At 55.5% G+C, this 19,942-nt stretch overlaps 7 protein-coding genes across 7 annotated transcripts; 3 read left to right on the top strand and 4 right to left on the bottom strand.

Annotated features, from left to right (window-relative positions):
* Positions 1-307: 307 nt before the first annotated feature.
* Positions 308-3,360, top strand: B0I36DRAFT_92591 (transport protein Avl9-domain-containing protein). Its single transcript, XM_046163595.1, has 4 exons — positions 308-705; positions 766-1,189; positions 1,246-1,458; positions 1,522-3,360. The coding sequence occupies exons 1-4, from the start codon at positions 482-484 to the stop codon at positions 3,004-3,006; spliced, it is 2,346 nt and encodes a 781-aa protein (XP_046015531.1). The 5' UTR covers positions 308-481; the 3' UTR covers positions 3,007-3,360.
* Positions 3,361-4,118: 758 nt separating this feature from the next.
* On the bottom strand, positions 4,119-5,870 carry B0I36DRAFT_239740 (stress-activated MAP kinase; the record flags this gene model as incomplete). The annotated part of the gene is made up of 8 exons (XM_046149711.1): positions 4,119-4,197; positions 4,290-4,473; positions 4,530-4,608; positions 4,679-5,035; positions 5,199-5,298; positions 5,424-5,597; positions 5,690-5,737; positions 5,815-5,870. The coding sequence occupies 8 exons, from the start codon at positions 5,868-5,870 to the stop codon at positions 4,119-4,121; spliced, it is 1,077 nt and encodes a 358-aa protein (XP_046015530.1).
* Positions 5,871-6,824: 954 nt separating this feature from the next.
* On the top strand, positions 6,825-7,778 carry B0I36DRAFT_318350 (uncharacterized protein; the record flags this gene model as incomplete). Its single annotated transcript, XM_046153278.1, has 1 exon — positions 6,825-7,778. A coding segment is annotated over exon 1 (569 nt), but the record flags the coding sequence as incomplete, so codon positions are not given.
* Positions 7,779-8,573: 795 nt separating this feature from the next.
* B0I36DRAFT_264593 (glycogen phosphorylase) lies at positions 8,574-12,321 on the bottom strand. The gene is made up of 6 exons (XM_046151187.1): positions 11,828-12,321; positions 11,442-11,762; positions 11,117-11,382; positions 10,552-11,061; positions 10,286-10,493; positions 8,574-10,169 (listed from the first exon to the last, which is right to left on the bottom strand). The coding sequence occupies exons 1-6, from the start codon at positions 11,991-11,993 to the stop codon at positions 8,986-8,988; spliced, it is 2,655 nt and encodes an 884-aa protein (XP_046015528.1). The 5' UTR covers positions 11,994-12,321; the 3' UTR covers positions 8,574-8,985.
* A 2,220-nt stretch (positions 12,322-14,541) lies between these two features.
* B0I36DRAFT_240195 (G protein alpha subunit) lies at positions 14,542-15,911 on the bottom strand (the record flags this gene model as incomplete). The annotated part of the gene is made up of 6 exons (XM_046149745.1): positions 14,542-14,641; positions 14,703-14,941; positions 15,004-15,133; positions 15,183-15,311; positions 15,368-15,713; positions 15,788-15,911. 6 exons carry the CDS (start codon positions 15,909-15,911, stop codon positions 14,542-14,544), a joined length of 1,068 nt encoding a protein of 355 aa, XP_046015527.1.
* A 682-nt stretch (positions 15,912-16,593) lies between these two features.
* On the bottom strand, positions 16,594-17,727 carry B0I36DRAFT_347212 (uncharacterized protein; the record flags this gene model as incomplete). The annotated part of the gene is made up of 3 exons (XM_046156545.1): positions 16,594-16,650; positions 16,751-17,108; positions 17,603-17,727. 3 exons carry the CDS (start codon positions 17,725-17,727, stop codon positions 16,594-16,596), a joined length of 540 nt encoding a protein of 179 aa, XP_046015526.1.
* Positions 17,728-18,288: 561 nt separating this feature from the next.
* B0I36DRAFT_92513 (uncharacterized protein) lies at positions 18,289-19,209 on the top strand. Its single transcript, XM_046163594.1, has one exon. It carries the CDS (start codon positions 18,441-18,443, stop codon positions 19,119-19,121), a length of 681 nt encoding a protein of 226 aa, XP_046015525.1. The 5' UTR covers positions 18,289-18,440; the 3' UTR covers positions 19,122-19,209.
* The last annotated feature ends 733 nt before the right edge of the window (positions 19,210-19,942 follow it).

Below are 19,942 nucleotides of genomic sequence, written 5' to 3'. Positions count from 1 at the left end.
GGTGGCGGCGTGGGAATAGCCCCCTCAACCTTGCGCTTGGCTCCTGCATCGGCCCCAGCTTTCCAGCCGCGACTAATTTATTATTATAGGCCCAGCTCCTCCTGGATGGCTGACCCCAAGCCCCGCCAGCATCTTTCGTGATACTCCGTCCCACAAGCAGCGGGCAACCGGCACCGCCCTCGTCAGCCTACTTTTGGATTATCGGTTGTCAGCCCTCACAACCACGCGATTGCCGCCCGCAGTCCTCCAGCTTGTGCCAGTCACGAGGAGCCGCCATTCGCCCAGACACCAGAGTGGGTCTATTCGCTCCTCCAGCACGCTGATCCACCTCAGCTCAAGACAACATCATTCGAACGCAATCAACTCTCCAAATACCCAGGATTGGCTCCGCGAGCACATCCCAGGCACCTCTCGCCCCGGCACCTGGGGCAATAGCAAAGAGGCTCGTGTCTGACGACGCCCTAGCGGCCTCTCGCCCAAGATGTCTGGCGTCGATGCCGCGGCCACCACAGCCTCAACCCCTGGCTCGAGAACGCCGGAAAGCAACCAGAAAGGTTTCACGCCGCTTGTCGCTGTGGTCGACTTCCACCATGCACGAGGACCCGAGGTAGAACGCTGGTTTGGCGTCGAAGAAGGCAGAGATCCGGCAGAGGACTGGGCCTGGCCGAACCTGCCTTTCATGGCTCTTAGCGACGGTGCTCACGCGTAGGTAATCTGATACTTTCTAGTGCTTGTCCGGATTTGCAGCTGACAGTCTGCGAACAGCTCTACAGAAGACTTCTCCTACTTCACCCTGCTACGGCCTGCTACGGGCGACGGACCGGCCACTTCGCTGTTCGGAATTTCATGCACACGACAACTCGATGCCTCCCAGCTCCTCAATCGACCTCCCGAGGTAACACGATCGACGGTCCAGAAGGCAGTAGTGGTGATTGCCGACACGCCGCAATTCTTCGGCATGCTTCGAGAACGTCTCTCCGTCGTAACAAGTGCATGGTTTCTGCAGCGGGAGTTCACCGACGTTGAAATCCTGCGCAGATTTCAGGACAGTCTTGCGGAAGAAAAGGAGCGTGGGCAGCTGAGCGAGGCTGATAGGGATCAGTATCTGGGCATGAGCTTGAGAGAGCTTGTCAGAGAGTTCAAATGGCAGACTCTTGTCCTGCTCAAGTGTTGCTTGCTTCAGCACAAGGTGCGATTGAGACCCTCGAACACTCACAACGCGGCAGCTAACACTATCGTGCACAGATGCTCTTCTTCGGATCGCGCTGCGAACGTCTTTGCATGATGCAGTTCTCCCTTGTGTCTCTTATTCCAGGACTTCTACGAAACCTGGAGGATTGTGCGGGACCAGAGCTTAACAATTACGAGAAGAATCTGAAGCAGCCTACAAGCTTGCGGACGAGTGATCGTTCGTCTCTGCTTGCCTACATGGGACTGCCTCTTCAAATTTTCGGACAGGTGAGTTCCACCACCAGATCTTGATGACCACAAGCTTCAACCAGCTACTAATATCCGGAGTAGGGTAGCTTATTTGGTCCCTACACACCGCTGCAGCAACTTGATCTTCTGGCAGACCAGAATACGAAATCATATATTGTCGGAAGCACGAACTCTCTTCTTTTACAGCAGAAAGATCGATACAGCGATATCCTCATCAACCTCGATGACAAAACAATCAACATCACTTCAAGCTCATTGCGATCCGCGTTGGCATTATCGCACGCAGACAGGCGGTGGATTGACGCGATCACGCAGGAGGTTAACGACACCTGGGATGAAGCAAATCCTGGCCGGCCTAAGACCATGGGCTACCGCGGCAGCGAGGAGTTCATCCGTTTGCAGTTCGAGGAGTATCTCTTGTCGCTAATATCCTCGGTCAAGTACCATAACTACCTGGCACAGAACTCACTTAATCCCCGAGCCGCGCTGCCACATATCGAAGGTGACCCGGCACACGACTTCAACACTGACTGGATTGATGTATGGGAAAGGACGAATAACTATCGCCTTTGGGTATGCAACACGGACTCCCACCTCTTTGATATTGTCGAGCCCAGGCACCCTTGCGCGGGTGGATTGAGCGTCGACGACGTTCAGCGCCGAATCCAGCAGCAGGTTCAAGATATGCACCTGGACGAACGATTTGCAGTCGCAGGAGAGGTCCTTGGCCGCAATCTCGCAGCTGGGCGTGAGAAGGCAAACACAATCTTCAATAAACTATACTCTGACATGGAGGCCATGCGGGAGGCACAAAGAAGACGCGCTGAGGAGGCAAGATCGCCGCCTCCATCTGCGGGACTCCCTCCTGCCGGTGCGGGTCATAATGACGACCACATGAATTCAACTGCAACATCATCAGTCGGCGCCAAAGCTGGTGCTTACATTGGTAGCTGGACATCGTGGGCGAGCCAGAAGCACAAACAAGCCTGGGGCCGGCCAAGTGCTAGCGAAAAGGTGTCTTCGCTCAATACCTCATCTACCAACAGCAGTTCTGGCGGCAGCGGGGGATGGACATCCGCATGGGGACGCAAGTCGCGATCCACCGACTCGGAGCGAACAACGCCGGTTCAAAGTCCTATTACACCGCACGCACCCAGATTCTCGATGCGGTCTGGCGTCTTCAACGACAATAACGACACAGCGCAAGTGCCTAGCGGCTACAGCGCCGTGAGGCCATCAACGCAGGACAGCTTTGGTGAGAGCATGCTTGACAGCGCAATGTCCGACAGTGGGCGCGAGTCCGTGTCCACGGCGCCGCCGAGTCCTGAGAGGAGACGAGATGCTCCATCGGCACCTCTTGCCGCGTCATCTGCGGCCGTTGCTTCTCCTCGACCCGTACAGACTTCAAGTACGGACACCACAGCCACAGCAGAACAGCCAAAACCAGACTTGTCCGCGCCAGCGACGACCGCGACCGGTACGTCGATGCAGGGTGACAGACAGCCGGCAGCGGACGACGAGCCAGTCCCCAGTACGTCCTCTGCGAGCCAGGAGCCCAAGCCATAAACAGATGGACCAGATGAGCTGCGAAAGGGTCAAAACGCGGCAGTGAAGGTCTCGTATCATACACTCGGAAGCTTAATGAAAGGCACGGACATGCATCGAATCCACATAATCGGCATCGGCATCGCAATTTCTTGGGTTCAGGAACGAAATCAGTTAGATCATTGTATATATCGCGTGCACACACGGGCCACGCTGGCTTTGAACGAATGAGGAAGACATGATTCCTTGATTGAAACTCATTCAAGCCCGATCAATCGCTTGTGAAATAGTAACCCACCTCTGCATTGGTGCACTCTGCACATTTGTCGGCACATCACGCCCGTTCCACAGCATAGCGAGTTAAGAAGAGTATACTTTTGCTCGGTGTGCAACAAGATGCAGGGGCCCACCCTGTTCTCCGTGAGGAGCTATTCGGGCGGAGAACCCCCCTCTTTATGCGTGTCATGCTGGCCCTCCGTCACTTATCTATTCCAAGCGAACCCGGAACAAGTGACTGGCGTGTTAATTCACGACAAGCTTGCTGCGCAAGCCAACCACGAAGGGACTAACCAAAAAGAAAAGTTAAGCCAAGAGAGAACCTGCGGGCTGTGATATCTGCAAGAAACTATAATACGGAGCCCATATCGGGGGTGACCCGTCCCACAAGCACACACTTGCCCGCACGTCACTCTTGAACTAAGCAGGACCACTTTCCAGTCCTCCATAGAATGTCCGTCCCACGAGGGACTCTTTCTCCCCCTCGCTGCGTTTTCGTGTACTCTATATGCAGCTACTTCTCACTCCCTGGATGGACCCTTTTGCTCTCCCGACAAATTCATGGGACCTGCGGCCAGTGCGATAAAGGACAGAATGAAAAATTTGGACCTGAGAAACATCGCCGAAACGCCGGGGCCTATTGTGTGTGTTTGTGTGTCTGTTTCGTTCGGGTGTATGTGACTCGCAAGGGTGTGTGTCTTGTGTGTCTCTTGTGACAATCATGTGCTTTATTTCTTTGTTTCACTTCGTGATATCATAAAAACTCGACGACCATTATGAAAGCTTCGCTGTGCCATATTGAAAAGACGACCCTGGGAGACTAGCTCGTGGACCTTCGGGGGGTATTTTCTTCTGCATTATTGCGGGGCGAACTCGGTGCCGTCACCTTGCTGCATGCTGGACTCTATGTTGTGGTAGTCGAGGATCTCCGAGTACCTAGAAATTATGTGCTTCCGTGTCAGTTATCCGGTGTCAAAACGAGATTTCCCGGCTCGCCCCGAAATGTGTCAAGAGGCAAAAGAACTAACATCATGATTTTCCATGTGTCCACCGGCAGGTCGGCGTCGTTGAAACTCCAGTCGAACTTCTCGTCGGCCACCGGCTCGTCGGTGGGGTCGTGGTAGGGCGCGAGGTACTCGTCGGCCAGCGCGTCTGTCGCGGTGACACGCTTCTTGGGGTCAAAGACCAGCATCCGCTCGAGGAGCTCGATGGCTAAACCGGGGTCAGGCTTTTGCTCACAATGGGGTAATAATTACATAACCACATACCGGCAGGGTCGGCGTTCTTGAACTTGTTCTTGAGAGGCTGCCTCTCGCGCTTGGGTAGCGACTTGACAAATCTCAGGGTCTGCGAAAAACAAATCGTTGTTAGCCAGCAAAATCAATTTTTCTGCAATTACACAGCATCCGTTGCTTACGTTCTCGCTGGCGATTGTGTTGATGACGTCATCGGGGGGAGTGCCGAGCAGTTCCGTAATTATCGAAAACTGGTTGACGTGGTCCTTTCCGGGGAAAAGAGGCTTGCCCTCGAGCATCTCGGCAAAGATGCAGCCGGCACTCCAAATATCGACCTCGACATCGTATTTTTGCCATGTGAGCATAATCTCGGGGGCGCGGTAGTATCTCGTCGAGACATAGCCGGTCATCTGGGGATCCTGGATACGGGCGAGGCCGAAGTCGCAAATCTTCAAATCACAGTTCTCGTTGACAAGGATGTTGCTGGGCTTGAGGTCGCGGTGGACGACCCCCGCAGAGTGAACGTATTTCAGACCCCGCTGTTGCAATTGGCAGACGTCAGTATATCGTGAGGCTTGCCCCACCATGGTGGCGATGGTCCGCGCTGTGCAGAAGTGCCGCTCACGGGCTGCCACGCCTGGAATCGTGCGCAAGCAGCCCTGTATGGCTTCTGCACATTGCAGTGGCTACATGGGAACTTACCATGATCTGGTAGAGGAAATACTGGATGAATTGCTTCTCAAGAGGCCGCGAAGTGAGCAGCCGGTGCAAGTCTGTGCCGAGAAGCTCGGTGACGAAATAGCTATTCGGGAACGCGCCAATGGTCAGCACCGCGCACGCACAAAACTAAAAAATCGCCCAAACCCCACGAGGGCACCGGGTCTGTGGGCGCAGGATGGTCAGGGTGGTCCAAGAGGCTCAACTTACATGTCTTCAAGGGGGGAGATGAAGATGTCGCTCAGAGAAATGACGTTTTCGTGTCTGAGATGCTTGAGCAGCTTGAGCTCACGGTAGGTTCGCTTGGCGAGGACCGAAGTGCTGAACGGCTTCATAATCTTCTTGACGGCAACATTCTGGTTCGTCAGCTGGTCGCGGGCGGAGCTGTGACCACGGGGTTAGCAACTGGAGCGCGAGGACGAGCGTCGCTGGGCAGAAATATTGCTGCTGGCCGGCTGTGCGGGGGAGAAACATACCAGACGAGACCAAAGGCTCCCATGCCCACAGGCTGCAAGTCGGAATATCTGCCGGTTGCGCATAGCAAGTCAGTTTCTCATGGTCCGTAGATATGGCAATAGTAGTCGCCGAGCCAAGGACGCACCTCGAGGTGATCTCAAAGGTAGTTCCAAAGATCTGGGCGCGCACGAATTCGGCCATTTTTGAGAGTAGGCGGTGCTCGGCTTGGAGCACAGCAACCTTTTAGTAGAGTGTACAAGTGGTCCTGAGGGATGCTCTGGTGGGCGGAGTTGCGCTGCTGGAGGATGGAGAAGCAGCAGTGTCTGTTGCCGGACGTGAGGAGGAGCGACTGTGGGCGCGCTGGCAGCGGCGTGCGAAGAAGTGGTGGTGGTTCTGGTGAGGAGGAGGATTGCGCGGTGGTGTTTTTTGTGAGGGGCGCCTGTCAGGGGAGAGGGTGGGACGGAGACAGCTGTGCGGCGAGGAAGCACGCGATAGAGGATGCTATACGGCGGCGGGCGTTGTTGTGCGAGTTGGAGAAGAGGTAGGAGGGAGGAAAGACAGGTTCTCGAGGCACATGGGAAAGTCTAAAGACGACGAAAATGGAGAGCGCCAGCAGGTTGGGGAGACGAGGAGTGATTAGAGAGGGGAGAGCCGATCGGACGGGCGTGCAGGTAAGTAGCGTAGGTGGAGGGGATGGTGAGTTGACAGGCCGATAGTTAGACAGACACCACGGCCGCAACACGCAACAAACACATGGAAAGCAGGAACCGCGGCGGAGACAGGAGGGCAGGCAGGGGAAAGAAAAAACTGCGTGCCTCTTTTTGCCTGCTTGGGGCCAGCCGCTGACAACGGGCAGCCAGGACGGAGACTGCGATCGCGATCGCAGCTGGCTGCTTTCGAGTGACTGCCCGAGTGGTACAGGCAGTACCCAAGAGACTCGGTACATACACGCTGCGTGCCCCTCACCCAGTGGCACTGCACTGTCTCTGCTGCTGCAATTGTCACTGGGGGGCTGACTGCCTGCGGGCAAGTGCCGGGGCCCGGCCGCCGCCCCAGCGCTGGGGGCTCCGGGCTGCCGCCTGCGCCGTTTCGACCACTGCCCGGGCCGATCGAGCCCTTGGTGTGCGATCGTGGCCCACGCTCGATCCCCGTGTCCCCAAAGCACCGCTCAGCCAGGCACTCGACGCTCCCTCCGGAGGAAATGGCCCTGCCTCTCCTTACCTTAAGGTAGTCTACGTCCCGATGCATGCCTCGCTGCCCACAGCCTGCCATCCGCGCGATCGACAGCAAGCCCCCTTCTCGAACACGCACGTCCGCACGCAGCCCAGCCATCGGAGACCAGACCAGACCAGACACCAACCCGGTCAGCCAGTCAGTCAGCTACTCAGTCAGCTACTCAGTCAGTCAATCTTGCCGGTTGCACAGCGCGTGACCGTCCATGGGCAGCCACGCAAACACACCTCCTCCCTCCCCCTGCCCTTTCTCTCCGCTTCTCTTCCAGCTCGCTCGGCTCGCCAGGCCAGGGCTCAGGCACCACGCATCGTCGATGGTCCATCTCCCGCGCCGCCGATCCTTCCTCCTCGTCCTCAAAATCATGATGGGAACCTGATTTTCTCCATGCCCTGCCGTCTCGACAACTCGGCACCGTCTCCATGCCATTTCCAAACAACTCGATCCCCCCGCTTCCCTTCCCTTCATGTCTTCCTCTCTCTTCTGTTCCCCCCTCTAACAACCCCCCCCCCATTCTCCTCCGTGTGGCGGCAGCTTTCTCGTGTACTGTATTTTTTTCTTTTCGCAAACCAGTACCTTAAGTACGCTAGCTATATCTCCTGTGACGGCCTTGACATATGACTGCCCTGTGGTCGCCACTGGTCTCTCTTCTGCTAGCTGGACCACCAGGCACCAGGCACTTGCCCCTAGTTAAGATACTTAAGGCTTGTGAACATATCCATCAGGTCAACGCGGGCACAGTCTGTCCCCATGAAGTCATTACAGACTCCAGCAGGAGGACTATTGAAGAGGGGGGCAAAAGGCATCACGTTTTTATTTTTCGGCTCCAAAATCGACAAAGTAATTGGCATGCACGAATCCAAAAGTCCCATTGGGGTGGGTTGACCCGATCTCCCGCTGGACACACTGCTTCTGCTGCTGCCGCGACTACTGCTGCTGCATGCATTCCCCGGGCCACTCTCTTCCTGAGACATAAAGAATGCAAGATAGACCGAACCCGGAGCCGGAAAGGCGCAAAAGGCAGAAGCTTTTGCACACATACACACAGACACACACACACCCAAGAAGAAGCCAAGACTTTCGCAAGGGAAGTTCCAGCAAGTGGGGAAACAGGGGCTCCCTCCCCTTCTCCTGAAGGCTGCAGCAAATCATCACTTGAAGAGATCAAAGAGAGAAAAAAAAGAAGGTCCTCTTCCACCATGGAGGTCTTACCAACCTTCTCAAAGTGCATGCATGCCGCTGCTGCACTTGAGCATACCAGAACTAAGCTGAAGTATAACGACACCAAAAAAAAAACAAAAAAAAGGTCAGTTGGCACTTGGCTCAGTCACAAAGCAATCGCCTAAACACAAACATGTTCGGGCAATAAACGTCACGACGTCATAGTTCCATCTTCCTTGTCGTATCACGGCCAAAGAAGGCCAATCGGCCCCTTCTCCAAGGAAACTGTCCCGGAAAAGAACCAATCCCTGCAACGTGAATAGGTCGAACCTTGCAGAAGCGCATGGCGCCTCTTCCTCACAATGACGTCAGTGGCCCTCCCCCCGCCCACAATGTCAATTGCCCATGCCCCCAATACCCATGTTGGCATGCCCATGCGGGCCGGAGCTGGGGCTGCCCCCGGCCCCTCCTCTCTTTGGTTCTGTCGGGTCTTTATCCGATGTGTCCAATTCATGGGCTGCTCTTACTGGTCCATCTTGCTCCGTGCCGCGAGTCGTGGTGAGAAATCTTGGTTTGGGTCCCGCTGGCGCCCGTCAATCGAGCATCGCCAAACACAACGCTCGACGCAAAATCCCATGGTTGTCGTCATCGCCATCTCTCGATAGCTCGTTCGTGCAGCCATGAGCCACGTGGCGCGTGCTGGATGCACACCCTCTCCCTTGAGAACAGAGTTCCGACTACAATAGGTACGCCAGGCATCACGAGACTGGACTTGAATTGTACTACACGTGTAATGCTGTCTTGTATTACTATGAACTGTGGAGAGCGAGCTTTGGTGGCGGTTGAAGGAGCACACAAACTTGAGGTCCTAACTTCTCGAGCACCCGCTTTCTTGTCCTTTCTATCGAGATCATCGATGTAATCTCTAGACGGCCAACGGCTCAATGTTCCAAATCTCCTCGGCGTACTCGTTGATGCAGCGGTCAGAGCTGAAGAACCCCATCCGCGCAACGCTGCGAATGCACTTGCTCACCCACTCCTCTTGGTTCTTGTACTCCTCGTCAACCATCTTCTGTGTATCAATGTACGACTGGAAATCGTCAGACACGAGGTAGTAGTCCCCATGGTCGCGGACGGCAGACACGAGAGCACCAAAGTCGTTGGCATCTCCAAACTTGCCGCTCGTGATGGCGTCGAATACTTTCTGAAGACCACTATCGACGGCATGTTTGCCATATGTGTGGTTGTGACGAAGGTCTTCCACATCTTCCGACAGGGTGCCGAATAGGAAGATGTTCTCCTGGCCAATCTCACGGGTAATCTCAATATTTGCACCGTCACAAGTGCCAATAATGAGACCTCCGTTGAGGACAAACTTCATGTTGCTCGTGCCCGATGCTTCAGTGCCGGCGGTAGAGATGTGCTCGCTGAGGTCGGATGCGGGGATGATAATCTCGGCCTTGCTGACGTTGTAGTCCTCGAGGAAGATGACCTTGAGCAGATCACCGACATCAGGGTCCTTGTTGACAACGGAACCAACGTTGTTGATCAGATGGATGATTTGCTTGGCCATCCAGTAGCCAGGGGCAGCTTTGCCACCAAAGATGGAGACACGGGGAGCCTGCTTCTTGCGCTCCTCGGCGCTCATCTCCTTGATCTGAAGATAGCGGTAGATGACGCCAAAGATGTTGAGCTGCTGTCTCTTGTACTCATGGATTCTCTTGACCTGAACGTCGAAGAGCGCGGCGGGATTGACGGTAATATCCAGGGTTGACTTGATGTACTTCGCCAGCCGTACCTTGTTGGCATATTTGATCTCGGCCCACTCCTTGCGGAAGGCCTTGTCGTCCACATACTGCTCCAGCTTGTTCAGTGTCGTCAGATCTTTGAGGTAGTCGTAGCCTCCCGTCTTGCTAGCAATCAACTCCGAAAGTCGGGGGTTGGCTTGGTGCAACCATCTTCTGGGAGTGATTCCGTTGGTCACGTTGGTAAACTTGTCGGCTCCGTAGATCTTGACAAAGTCCTTGAAGATTGTCGTCTGGATGAGGTCAGAGTGTAGCTCGGCAACTCCATTGACCTTGTGAGAGCCGACTATAGCCAGATACGCCACTATTTGCAAGCTGTCAGCATCGGGATACGTTATTCTCAGCTCACAGCGGGAGCAGGCCGATGCGGCACTTTGCGACCTGTTGTTACTTTAGCTAGTACAGGGAGCAACCACTTACTGCGGACCATCTTGGGCTGCGACTCTTCGATAATGGAGACGCGGCTGAGCATATCCCGATCATCTGGGAACCTCTTCTCTACAGATTGAAGGAAGAACAAGTTGATGTCGTAGATGATTTGAAGGTGGCGTGGCAAAAGGTGCTGGAAAAGACCGACGGGCCACTTCTCGAGCGCCTCGGGAAGGACCGTGTGGTTTGTGTAGCCAAACTACGCAAGAGCGAGTCAGAAAATGCAATATCATAATCCTTGAAGTGCTTGTACTTACAGTCGCAGTCACAATAGCCCAGGCCTCGTCCCACTCAAGTCCCTCCTTGTCGATGAGGATTCGCTGTAGCTCGACAACGGCGAGTGTAGGGTGTGTGTCATTGAGCTGGATAGCGACTTGATCGGGGAACTCTCTCCAGGCACGCTTCGACTTTTTGAAGCGACGAACAATGTCGTACAGCGAGGCAGCTACCCAGAAGTATTGCTGCTTGAGACGCAATTCCTTGCCACGGTCGAGGTTGTCATTTGGATACAAGACGGCGCTGATTGTCTCTGCTCTCTGCTGGTCGGCCACTGAACTCTCATACTCGCCGCTGTTGAACTTTTGAAAGTCGAACTCGCCACTGGCAGCCTTGCTCGACCACAGGCGTAGGTTGTTGGTGGAGGGCGTGTCATAGCCAGGAATGGGCATATCGTAAGCGACTGCAGTCACGGTCTCGCCGCCTTCCCAATTGGCGACGGTCTTGCCATTGGCATCCTGTGACTTGCGAACATGACCATAGAATTGGATCTGGACTCAAGATCAGCATCTGAACATATCTGCAGGAAAAGAAATGAGGGCTCACGTCGACAGTCACGTCGTGGCGTGGGAACTCCCAGGGGTTGAAGTCAAGCCAATAGTCCGGAACTTCGACCTGGTAGCCATCAATGATTTCTTGCTTGAAAATTCCATAGCGGTATCTCAGGCCATAGCCCCAGGCCGGGTAGTTGAGCGAGGCCATGCTGTCAAGGAAGCAAGCGGCCAGTCGGCCAAGACCGCCGTTACCGAGGGCAGCGTCGTTCTCCTGGCCGATGATGTCTTCGATTCTGAAACCCAGTTCATCCAGTGCACCTTTGACATTATGTTAGCTGTATGTGGCTGCTTTATGAATCATCCAATTTGCGGCATACTTTTGGCAATGTCCTTGCCCTTCACGTTGAGCATGGCATTGTCAAGAGCTCGGCCCATTAGGAATTCGAGAGACAGGTAGTATATCCGCTTGCTGTCGGTGAATGTCTGCCTCTGCTGCGTCTTGTTCCAGTCCTTGATCAGGCGATCGCGGAAGGCCAAGGCGGTGGCCGAATATGCGGCAACATCGTCGCAGTTGAACATGCTGCGAGCCAAGGTGGTCTCGACATGGCGGACCACTTCCTTTTCGAACTCGTCCTTGTTCTTGAAGCCGTCAAATTGGTTCTTGGTCCAGGCCTCCCGCTGAGGCTCTGGGATGGAGGCTGGAGACGGTCAATATCTCAGCAACAGGCCACTATGCTGGACAAGATGTTGGCAAAGGACGTACCTTCAACACTCTTGATCTCTCCAGCACCAAAGCCAGTGAAAGTGCGCTTGTGCTTGGGCCGAGAGATGCCAGCAGGCCCAACAGAGCCGCTGATGTCGACAATCGGGGCACCCACGGACGGGCGCCGCTCACGCTCACGCGAGGGCAGTCTCTGCTCGGTGGCCATGATGATGAAGCTTGGCGGTAGAGCGAGCGAGCAATTAGAGCTGAAAGCTGAGGATAATTGAGTGGAACGAACCAAGAGGAGAAGGGTGGAAAGAAAGGAAAAGATGGATCGAATGTTGAGCTGGACAAAGAGAGGAGCAAGATTGGTCAGATAAGCTGGGAGCGGACAGCACACGGCAGGGCCAGCTAGAAACGGCGAGCGGCAGGAAGGACGTGGAGGGGTAGGGACGGACGGGCTCGGCAGTCTGTTGGGCAGGAACACACTGGCAAGCCAAATGGACCTTCAAGGTTGGTTCGGGGCAAGCTCAAGGTCGGTGCTACGGCAGGCGTGATGAGTGTGGTGTGGTGTGGCGTATGGGCGTGGTGTGGTGACTGGCTTACACGAGCGCAGGTGGGCAACCGCCCTGGAATGCGGGGGTCGACGGGTCCGGAGGGCCAGGCCGCGCGCTAACACGACGGAGCTGCAGCCAGTGTTGCCGCCCTGCACACACCATGGACGGGGCGGGGGAGCTTGGTGCAGACACAATGGGACGATGCTCCTCACGGGCGTTGCTCTGCCTCCCGCCGTTGTTTCCTGATATTTGCTTAATCTGAGGGGGTGGGGGAGACAAGTGCTAGCATGGTGCTCGTCCGATGGCGTACTTCTCCAATTCAAAGATCATCAATTCGACCTCCTAGAGCCGCGCTCAATGCTCAGCTTCTGCCTCAGCCGGACGGCTTCACGCATCGGGTGGTCTGGTACGGGCTTTCTTTGCTTGATGTCAGCCCTGTCTTATATCGGCTCTCCTGGCTGGAGGGGGGCACAAGCAGGACAAGCAAGCTATTCGCGTCGAGGCACAATGACGACTTTGGCCAAGCATGCTGCAGCAAAAGCACGCCTGCTCAACATGGTGCAGCTGCAGTCATCCCAGCAAAACAAAGTGTCGTGGCTGACGAAACCCTGTCGGGATGTGTCGGCAACCCATTGCAGGCCCGCCCGACAGACCTAGTGGCACCGCCCTGCACCGGCTAATGTCAGTACTCATTGAGACCATCATGTCTGTATCTCAAGACATCCGGTCGCGTTCTGATGCCACAGGTCCAGCATGGACTTCAGGAGCTGTCAGCATGGCATGGCATGGCATGGCACACGCGTCGTGGCTCTCTGCTGGGCCGCCTCCAGAATCCAGAGCTCAGGACCCCGCGATTCCCCATCTATGGCGGCGGGGCAACAGCTGGGGGAGCTCAAGCTTCAGCGGGCGGGGAAGCTCATGCCTGGGCCCCCAGCTCAAACTCATGCGGGGTTAGGTAGGTCCACGGGTGCTGCTGGGTGTGCGTGCTGATCCACTCACCTGACGCATGCGGAGCACCGCAATCGACAAGACCAGACAGACGCAGGCGGCCGCGCCAGCAAGCCACTGGCTCCAAGGGCACCATGCATGCAGGTGCACTTGGGTTGGGAGGCTTTGGTCCATCCGCGAGCCAGCACTTGTCAATCCTCGTGTGCCTGGCTTTTCCTCTTATCGGCGATGGCTCGTTTATCGACTTGGGGGCAGAGCGGGTGACCTCACCACAATGCCAAAGCCCGCCCTTGCTGCCCACCAGCACGGACACGACATCATCAACTCAACCATGCCTTTCCGTCTCCGCGACGAGCACAAAGGCTCATCCCTGGCGCTGGGCGGCAGATCGCCGTAGACACGCCCTTTGTGTCGAACCCACATGAGAGCGGCCAGACCGTGGAAATCGATGATGAAGATACTGACGGGCTTGCATTGGGCGGAAGGTCTCCCGCCTTTGAACTGCCTCCTCCACTTGGGTCCGCCGCAGCCGATTCCACTCACGACCTGACACCATTGGGTTGCCAGTTTGTCGACTAGTGCTGTGGGGGGGCTCAATCCCATTAGATCTTCTGACAACGGCCTTTATAGAAACAGTCCTGCCCTGGTACCTCTCCCAAGCTCCATTGTCTCTCCCCAGGCTGGCTCGGAGCGTGCCAAGGTGTGGCTGATTGCTCGCCTGGAAACCCGCAGGCGATGACTGATTCCCATTGCTTGGGAGCAGTGCCGGATTGTATCCTTTAAAACATTAGTCCTAGAGCCACATGCCCAGTACAGACGAGTCTGATACGAGACAATGGGTGATGAACCATCTACGTGCTCAAGTGGGCGGTGACATCAAGCACTTTCCCATCCAAGGGTTCTCCCGGATGGCCCCGATGATTAAATCAGACATAAAGTCCTCACCACAACTGATTTTCATCGAAGAACACGCGAACGTGCTCGGGAGCTTTTCTACCTACATTACACATGCCAAATGGACATCATAATTATGTTCTGCCAAGCTGCGCATCCCAGTGACAGCCTTGGCCACTTCACGTGTTGTCGTCCTCACGTCTCACCGCGAGAGACGTGTTCCAATCGTCGTACCCAAACGCTAGGCTCCCTAACGCCATGCAATAAAACCAATATATAAAACGATGGATCGAGCGTTCCCGCCAAACACAGAAACGCCGATGCGATGCAAGAATACCAATTGTGCCGCCAGTTCGACTTCCAGGGTCGGATGGTTTACAGGATGCCAGAGTCTTTCAAGGCATTGTTGAGAATCGTCTCTTTTACAGCCGCAAATACTAGCCGAATATTTGAAGTGTCGGTCGCTTGTGTCAAACTGGCAAGCAAGGTTAGACGCTGCTGCTCATAAGACTTGGAATATCTGTCAGTAGACTCACTGTGGGTAGAGGTTTAGACTAGCTCTGTTAACCTGATTGAACCTCCACAACAAGTACTTGGCAGCCTTGTTGACATCGTTGCCGCCTGAGTAATCTGGAAAGTAGTTTCCGAGTGGCGACCTTGGCAACTTCACCTTGAAAATATCGACCTTATTCAGAAATAGGATGATGCTCGTACGCACGAACCAACGAGAGTTGACAACGGAGTCGAAAAGCAGCAGACTCTCCATCATGCGATTCTAAATCAATGGACAGGCGTTAGAATGTCAAGATGCGAGAACGACACAGAGTGCTAACTCACCTGGCTGCTTTCTTCGAGGAGAACCTGATCATATTCGCTCAATGCCACACAGAATATGATTGAGGTGACGTTTTCAAAACAGTGAATCCACTTCTTGCGTTCACTACGCTGGCCTCCAACATCGAACATGCTGGTGATGGCGTTAGCAGAAATCTCGAGACACAAGACGATACACTTACTGAATGCTGAGAGCTCCCATCTGGAATCGTGTTTCGTATATACCTGTCGTCTTTGTTCGAGCTCGCAGGACGTCCATTTCGCTAGGGAGATAGTCAGGGGCGCATATCCTGGTGGCCTCGTCGAAGAAGCTGTGGCGGGCAGATTAGCGCATTGTCCAGCTTGGTGCATGCGTAGAAATACTCACTATCCGGCTGAGTCCATCAAATAGAACTCGGTGGCATGCTCCATTAATTGATCGATGCATGGATCGTGCCAAAGAGCCTGGACTGCTGTGGCGACGTCCGGTTCAACGTGAGCTTGGGGTCCGGATTCGATCGAATAGTTGAGCAAGAACGTGCAATGCTCCTTTATCGGTTCTGTACTGGGTTCGATCTCGAACTGGTCCATTGCGATGATGACGGCCTTCGCGCATTCCACCAGGTTTTTGAATACTGTAGGTCGATAGTTGTAGAGCTCGTCCTCGGAGTACCCCTGGAGGTGGATGATTTTCATCTGTTTTACAATCGTTGACTTGCCGCTCTCTCCGGATCCTGCACGGTCATACCAGTTAGCAGTTGCCTCGCTACTCAGTCTGCACGGTTTGATGATCGTGACAGGTCCTTACCCAGCAGGAGGATTTTGCATTCTCGCCGGAGACGTTTCGAGTCCTCATCTAATACTCTGTCGATAGCCTGGCTCCGCTTCTTCTGCTCTTCCTCCTCCTTATTTGAACTCATGCAGCCACCCATGATCAGATCTGGCTGCGGGACCTTCTGAGGCCGCGCGCAATGTTCTCGCTTGGATTTCGATTGGCAGCTTTTCTGCAGACTTGCGAAAAGTTTCTGCGTGGGCGGTTGTGATGTGTAGCAGCAATACGTGGGCTCTTAGCCGCGTTGCATAGCCACAACGAGTCGCAGATGGCTGATGGTGGTCGCAGGCGGGCTTTGCTGCGCTGTTGCGAGTATCGCGGGTTCACTGACAACGTTCCCAGCGGTGTTGACAGGTTCGGTTGACGCCCGTGATGTTGTTTCTAGGCGTCGTGACTCGTCGCGATGCGCATTATCTGGTGATGGACGAAGACAGCGAAATTTCAATTCGCAGGACCGGGAGACGGTATTGTTAGGGACAGCAGGTGCGACGTGGTTGCTGGCCTGGATTATCGCAGAGGTTAGAATGGGTCGGAATGACGAAATGGACAGACATTGCAGAGATGACAGAAGAGGGTTCAGTGGCCGGAAGCTGGGTCAGAGTCGTGGGTTAGCTCGAGCGGAGCTGGGCCGGGCGGTGCTGGGCTAGTGGTGCCGCAAGCTCTGGAGCACCAGCCAGTGGAGCTGAATACTGTCAAGCTAACTCGCAGTCGCAGCTCCGTCGCCCACTTTTCCCTCTCCTCTTTGCGAGATAAACGGTGGCTTGCAGACAAGGATTATGTGTCTAAGATTCATGTCCACAACGAATGGCCAAGCAGTAGGAATGGCCCTCACCGACACCCTGCAAAGCGCATGCACACGCGCATGCGCAATTTGCAACAGCTTGGGATCTGTGAGGGCGTGCTTTGCGTGTGGGACTGCAAGGAATTGGCGCTACATACCACGAGCACAGAGGTTATCGGTCTGCGGACCAAGTCCAAATTGCCGGTGCCGAGCTGGTCTTGGGGTGAGTGAGTCGAGACACGACCCCAGCGGATACGGAGCCCTGCGTCTTCTGGTGCGAGGTGGCAGAGGACGCAGGATGGTCCGGGAGCATTAGAAGGCCAGGATGCCGGGACAAGGCGACGCTCTCGGGAGCAAAGGGGAGAGAGACCCTTGCTGTGAGACGAGGCAAGGCCTGGTCTTGTCGAGCTGGCTGCTCGATCAACAGAAGCGCACCAGCGGCAGCGGACACAGATGAGCTTTGATGCGGTTCGAGCAAAGCGGCTGTCGTTGGCGGTGGGTGCCGTGGCCTGGTCCCTGGTTCCGTGGGAGAAAGATTTAGCTGCAAAACGCAGTGTGTGAAGCAGCGACAAACTTGAGCGGGACGGGAGGCGAGGCGGGCAAGCCAGGAGTCGCGTGCGAGCAGCGCAGGCTGGAGATATGCAGCGTGGGAGAGTCAAGTGGAGGTTGGAAAGAGGCGGGCAAAAGATGGATGCGGACGGAAGTGGCGGGCCAGGCTCGCCTAGGCTGGGTAGACACGGGATCGATGAATAATGGCTTGTCTGGCTGGAGGAGAGCCCTCGAGTCTGGTCTGGCTGAGCCAAGCAGGCGGGTGGCTCCACGTCCTCAATGTCCATTTCCAGCAGGGCCCTGCACCCCGGCTTCGACCAGGCAGGATCTGCTATCAGGTGACGCAAGGTGAGTTCAACGCGCCGAGGGTGTTCCCCGGGGACTGGTCTCCGCCGCGTGGTTGGGAATAAGCAAAGCTGCGAAGACCGGCAGCGTATCGAGCAAGTGGTGCACGTACGTACGGACATAACAGCGCAGCAATCGCATCATCGTCACCACCACCACCACGACCCTGGAGTGCGGCCAGAGAGGAAGCGGCAGGTGGGTGCGCTGATGCGGCTCGCCAGAGGCAGGAGGCGGCGTGCATTGCATTGATTGACGTGCCTTCCTGGTCGAGGCTGGTGCATGCTCCGCCAGATTCGGCCACCGCAGCAACAACAAGCTACGTACGCTACCTTAGCTAAGTAAGGTATGTACCCAGTACTTCCTGTAGGTCGAGGTTGCAAGCTCGCAGCGACACTGAGCAGGGCTCACGCAATCATCTATCAATTATTGTGACCAGAGAAGCGCTGGCAAGGTTTTTTAAGCTCCAGCCAGGCCACCGCCAATCATGGCCAAACGGACCCAGGTAGCGTCACTGGTGCTCCGCCCGTGCAGCCCTGATCAGCTATGTACTGTAATTACTGGGCCTCCCCTGCAGAGGCTGCTTCCCCCGGCTCGCCCATCCCACGAGTCCGCTTGCATCCCAGCCACTCAGCACTCAAGCCACGCCATCGGCTCGACGACACGCATGCTCGTCACAGGCCTGGCAGCCCGCCCAGCCGGACGACGATCAGTCGTCGATAGCTTGGGGTCGTACGGAGTACGTTGACAACTGCCAGCCCGCCCGGGTGCCCTCGACGCTGCCGAGCAGCACTGCATGCAAAGACACCTCCACACCCTCTCGTCGTCATAACCTCGGAAGCCATCGATCCACCCACGGCGCCCACAAGTTGTCGGCGCCAAACTCTCTTTTCTCTAGCAGCTTACTATGGTACTCAACCGCGACTCCAGGCAGGTCTTGTCAAGCTCAAAAGTCAGATGGCCACGCGCAGATCGCAAACCCCGCTTACAGCCTGCTGGGAATGGTCGGAACCGGATGTGTCCCCGGCGGAGCGCGCTCGTATCCCCAGGTCGAGTCCGGTCATCTTCGGGCGTCCCTCTCGGACCGTTAAGAGGCCCACAAAGTCAACTTCCCGTCGCGCTTTCTCACTGCGATGCCTTTGCTCAGATGCAACCGACCCGAGCTCAGCTTCGCGTGTGGCTCACCCCGAGTCTGGACAGTGTGTGGGTTCGCCGAGAGCTCCCAAGTCTCTGGGTCGAGCAGGGGACCGCCTCCGTCCGACAGCGACAGGCATTGTATGCATGGCATTTCGTTCCACTCTGACCGCACCCAAGGTCTCCCGAACTTGGCGCATTTGTCGCAGCGTGCCTCGGATAGCTGACGACTCTCCGCTGTGCTCTTCAAGACTAGCCTCTCTAAGTCGACCTAGACGTTGGCGTCAGGTAGCATCAAAGTTGCTGTGCCATCCTTCTTCAAGAGCTCCAGCTTGGAAGCGCGTTAATTCGCTTATCGGACCCTCGAAACCGTTGGTGCAGCTTGAGCCAAGACGCCTTCACTGCCGGAGAGCATTACGCAAGCACCATGCCAATGGAGAGCTATCGAAGGGCTTTTCTGAGTCCAATAGCACAGATTGTAGGTGTCGCTTGCGGTATCTGTGATGCCGCACTGTGTCGTGGCATCAGCCGCCATCAACGGCATCTTCCTCTAGCCAAGAGGCCGGCGGGCATGCCAAGATGATAACCACGGGAAGGGCTCACGGCCGAGGTGGCTCCACTTCTGGTCCATTAATGTTTCAGAGCACAGACATCATTTCGGGCAGTCAATCGGGACATTCATGTCGAGAGACAAACTTCATCAGCCTTATGTCAAGCACACGCTGTGGCATGGAATGTATCAAGTGGGACCCGTGGTGTTCGTGCTTGACAGCAAAACGCCGAGGCGCCTGGTGCTGAGGTCGGGCATTGATCGGCGGGTTGTCTCCGCTGCATATTATCGAGTGGGTTCCGCAACAAATTATTGGATGACATAACTCTAGCAGCCCCCGCCACCAGCTAGGGAAAGAAACGATCTTGGGGGCATGACGGGGCTTCACTGTTGCTGTTTCGCTTGCAAGACCATTTGACAATACTCAATCAAGCACTCGATATCACGAGACTTCCCGCCTGCCAAGGAACCCCTGGTGCGCAGCGCGTGTGTCTCTGCGTCTTCAGCTGTCGCATGTAGGGGAGCCCGGAGCCTTGCGAAGCTCAGGCCTCTACAGTATTGACCAAGCTGCGGTTCGACGTCCAACCACAATAGTGTTTGATTGGCACAATTTCACATCCTTTCTTGTCCCAAGTCATCACAACACCCGACCAGGATCAACGTTTTGTGCTAGCAACCATGAAGGCAACGGGAGAATGCTCTGTCCCCGTCTTGTACACTCAGGTGCCATGACGAAGATATCTATCTGACCTCGCATACGGAGAAATCCACAGCA

This window comes from Microdochium trichocladiopsis (genome assembly GCF_020744255.1).
Source record: "Microdochium trichocladiopsis strain MPI-CAGE-CH-0230 chromosome Unknown B0I36scaffold_3, whole genome shotgun sequence".
Lineage (NCBI taxonomy): Eukaryota > Fungi > Ascomycota > Sordariomycetes > Xylariales > Microdochiaceae > Microdochium > Microdochium trichocladiopsis.
Note: the sequence above shows the minus strand (reverse complement) of the source record. Positions and strands in the feature narration are given on the sequence as shown.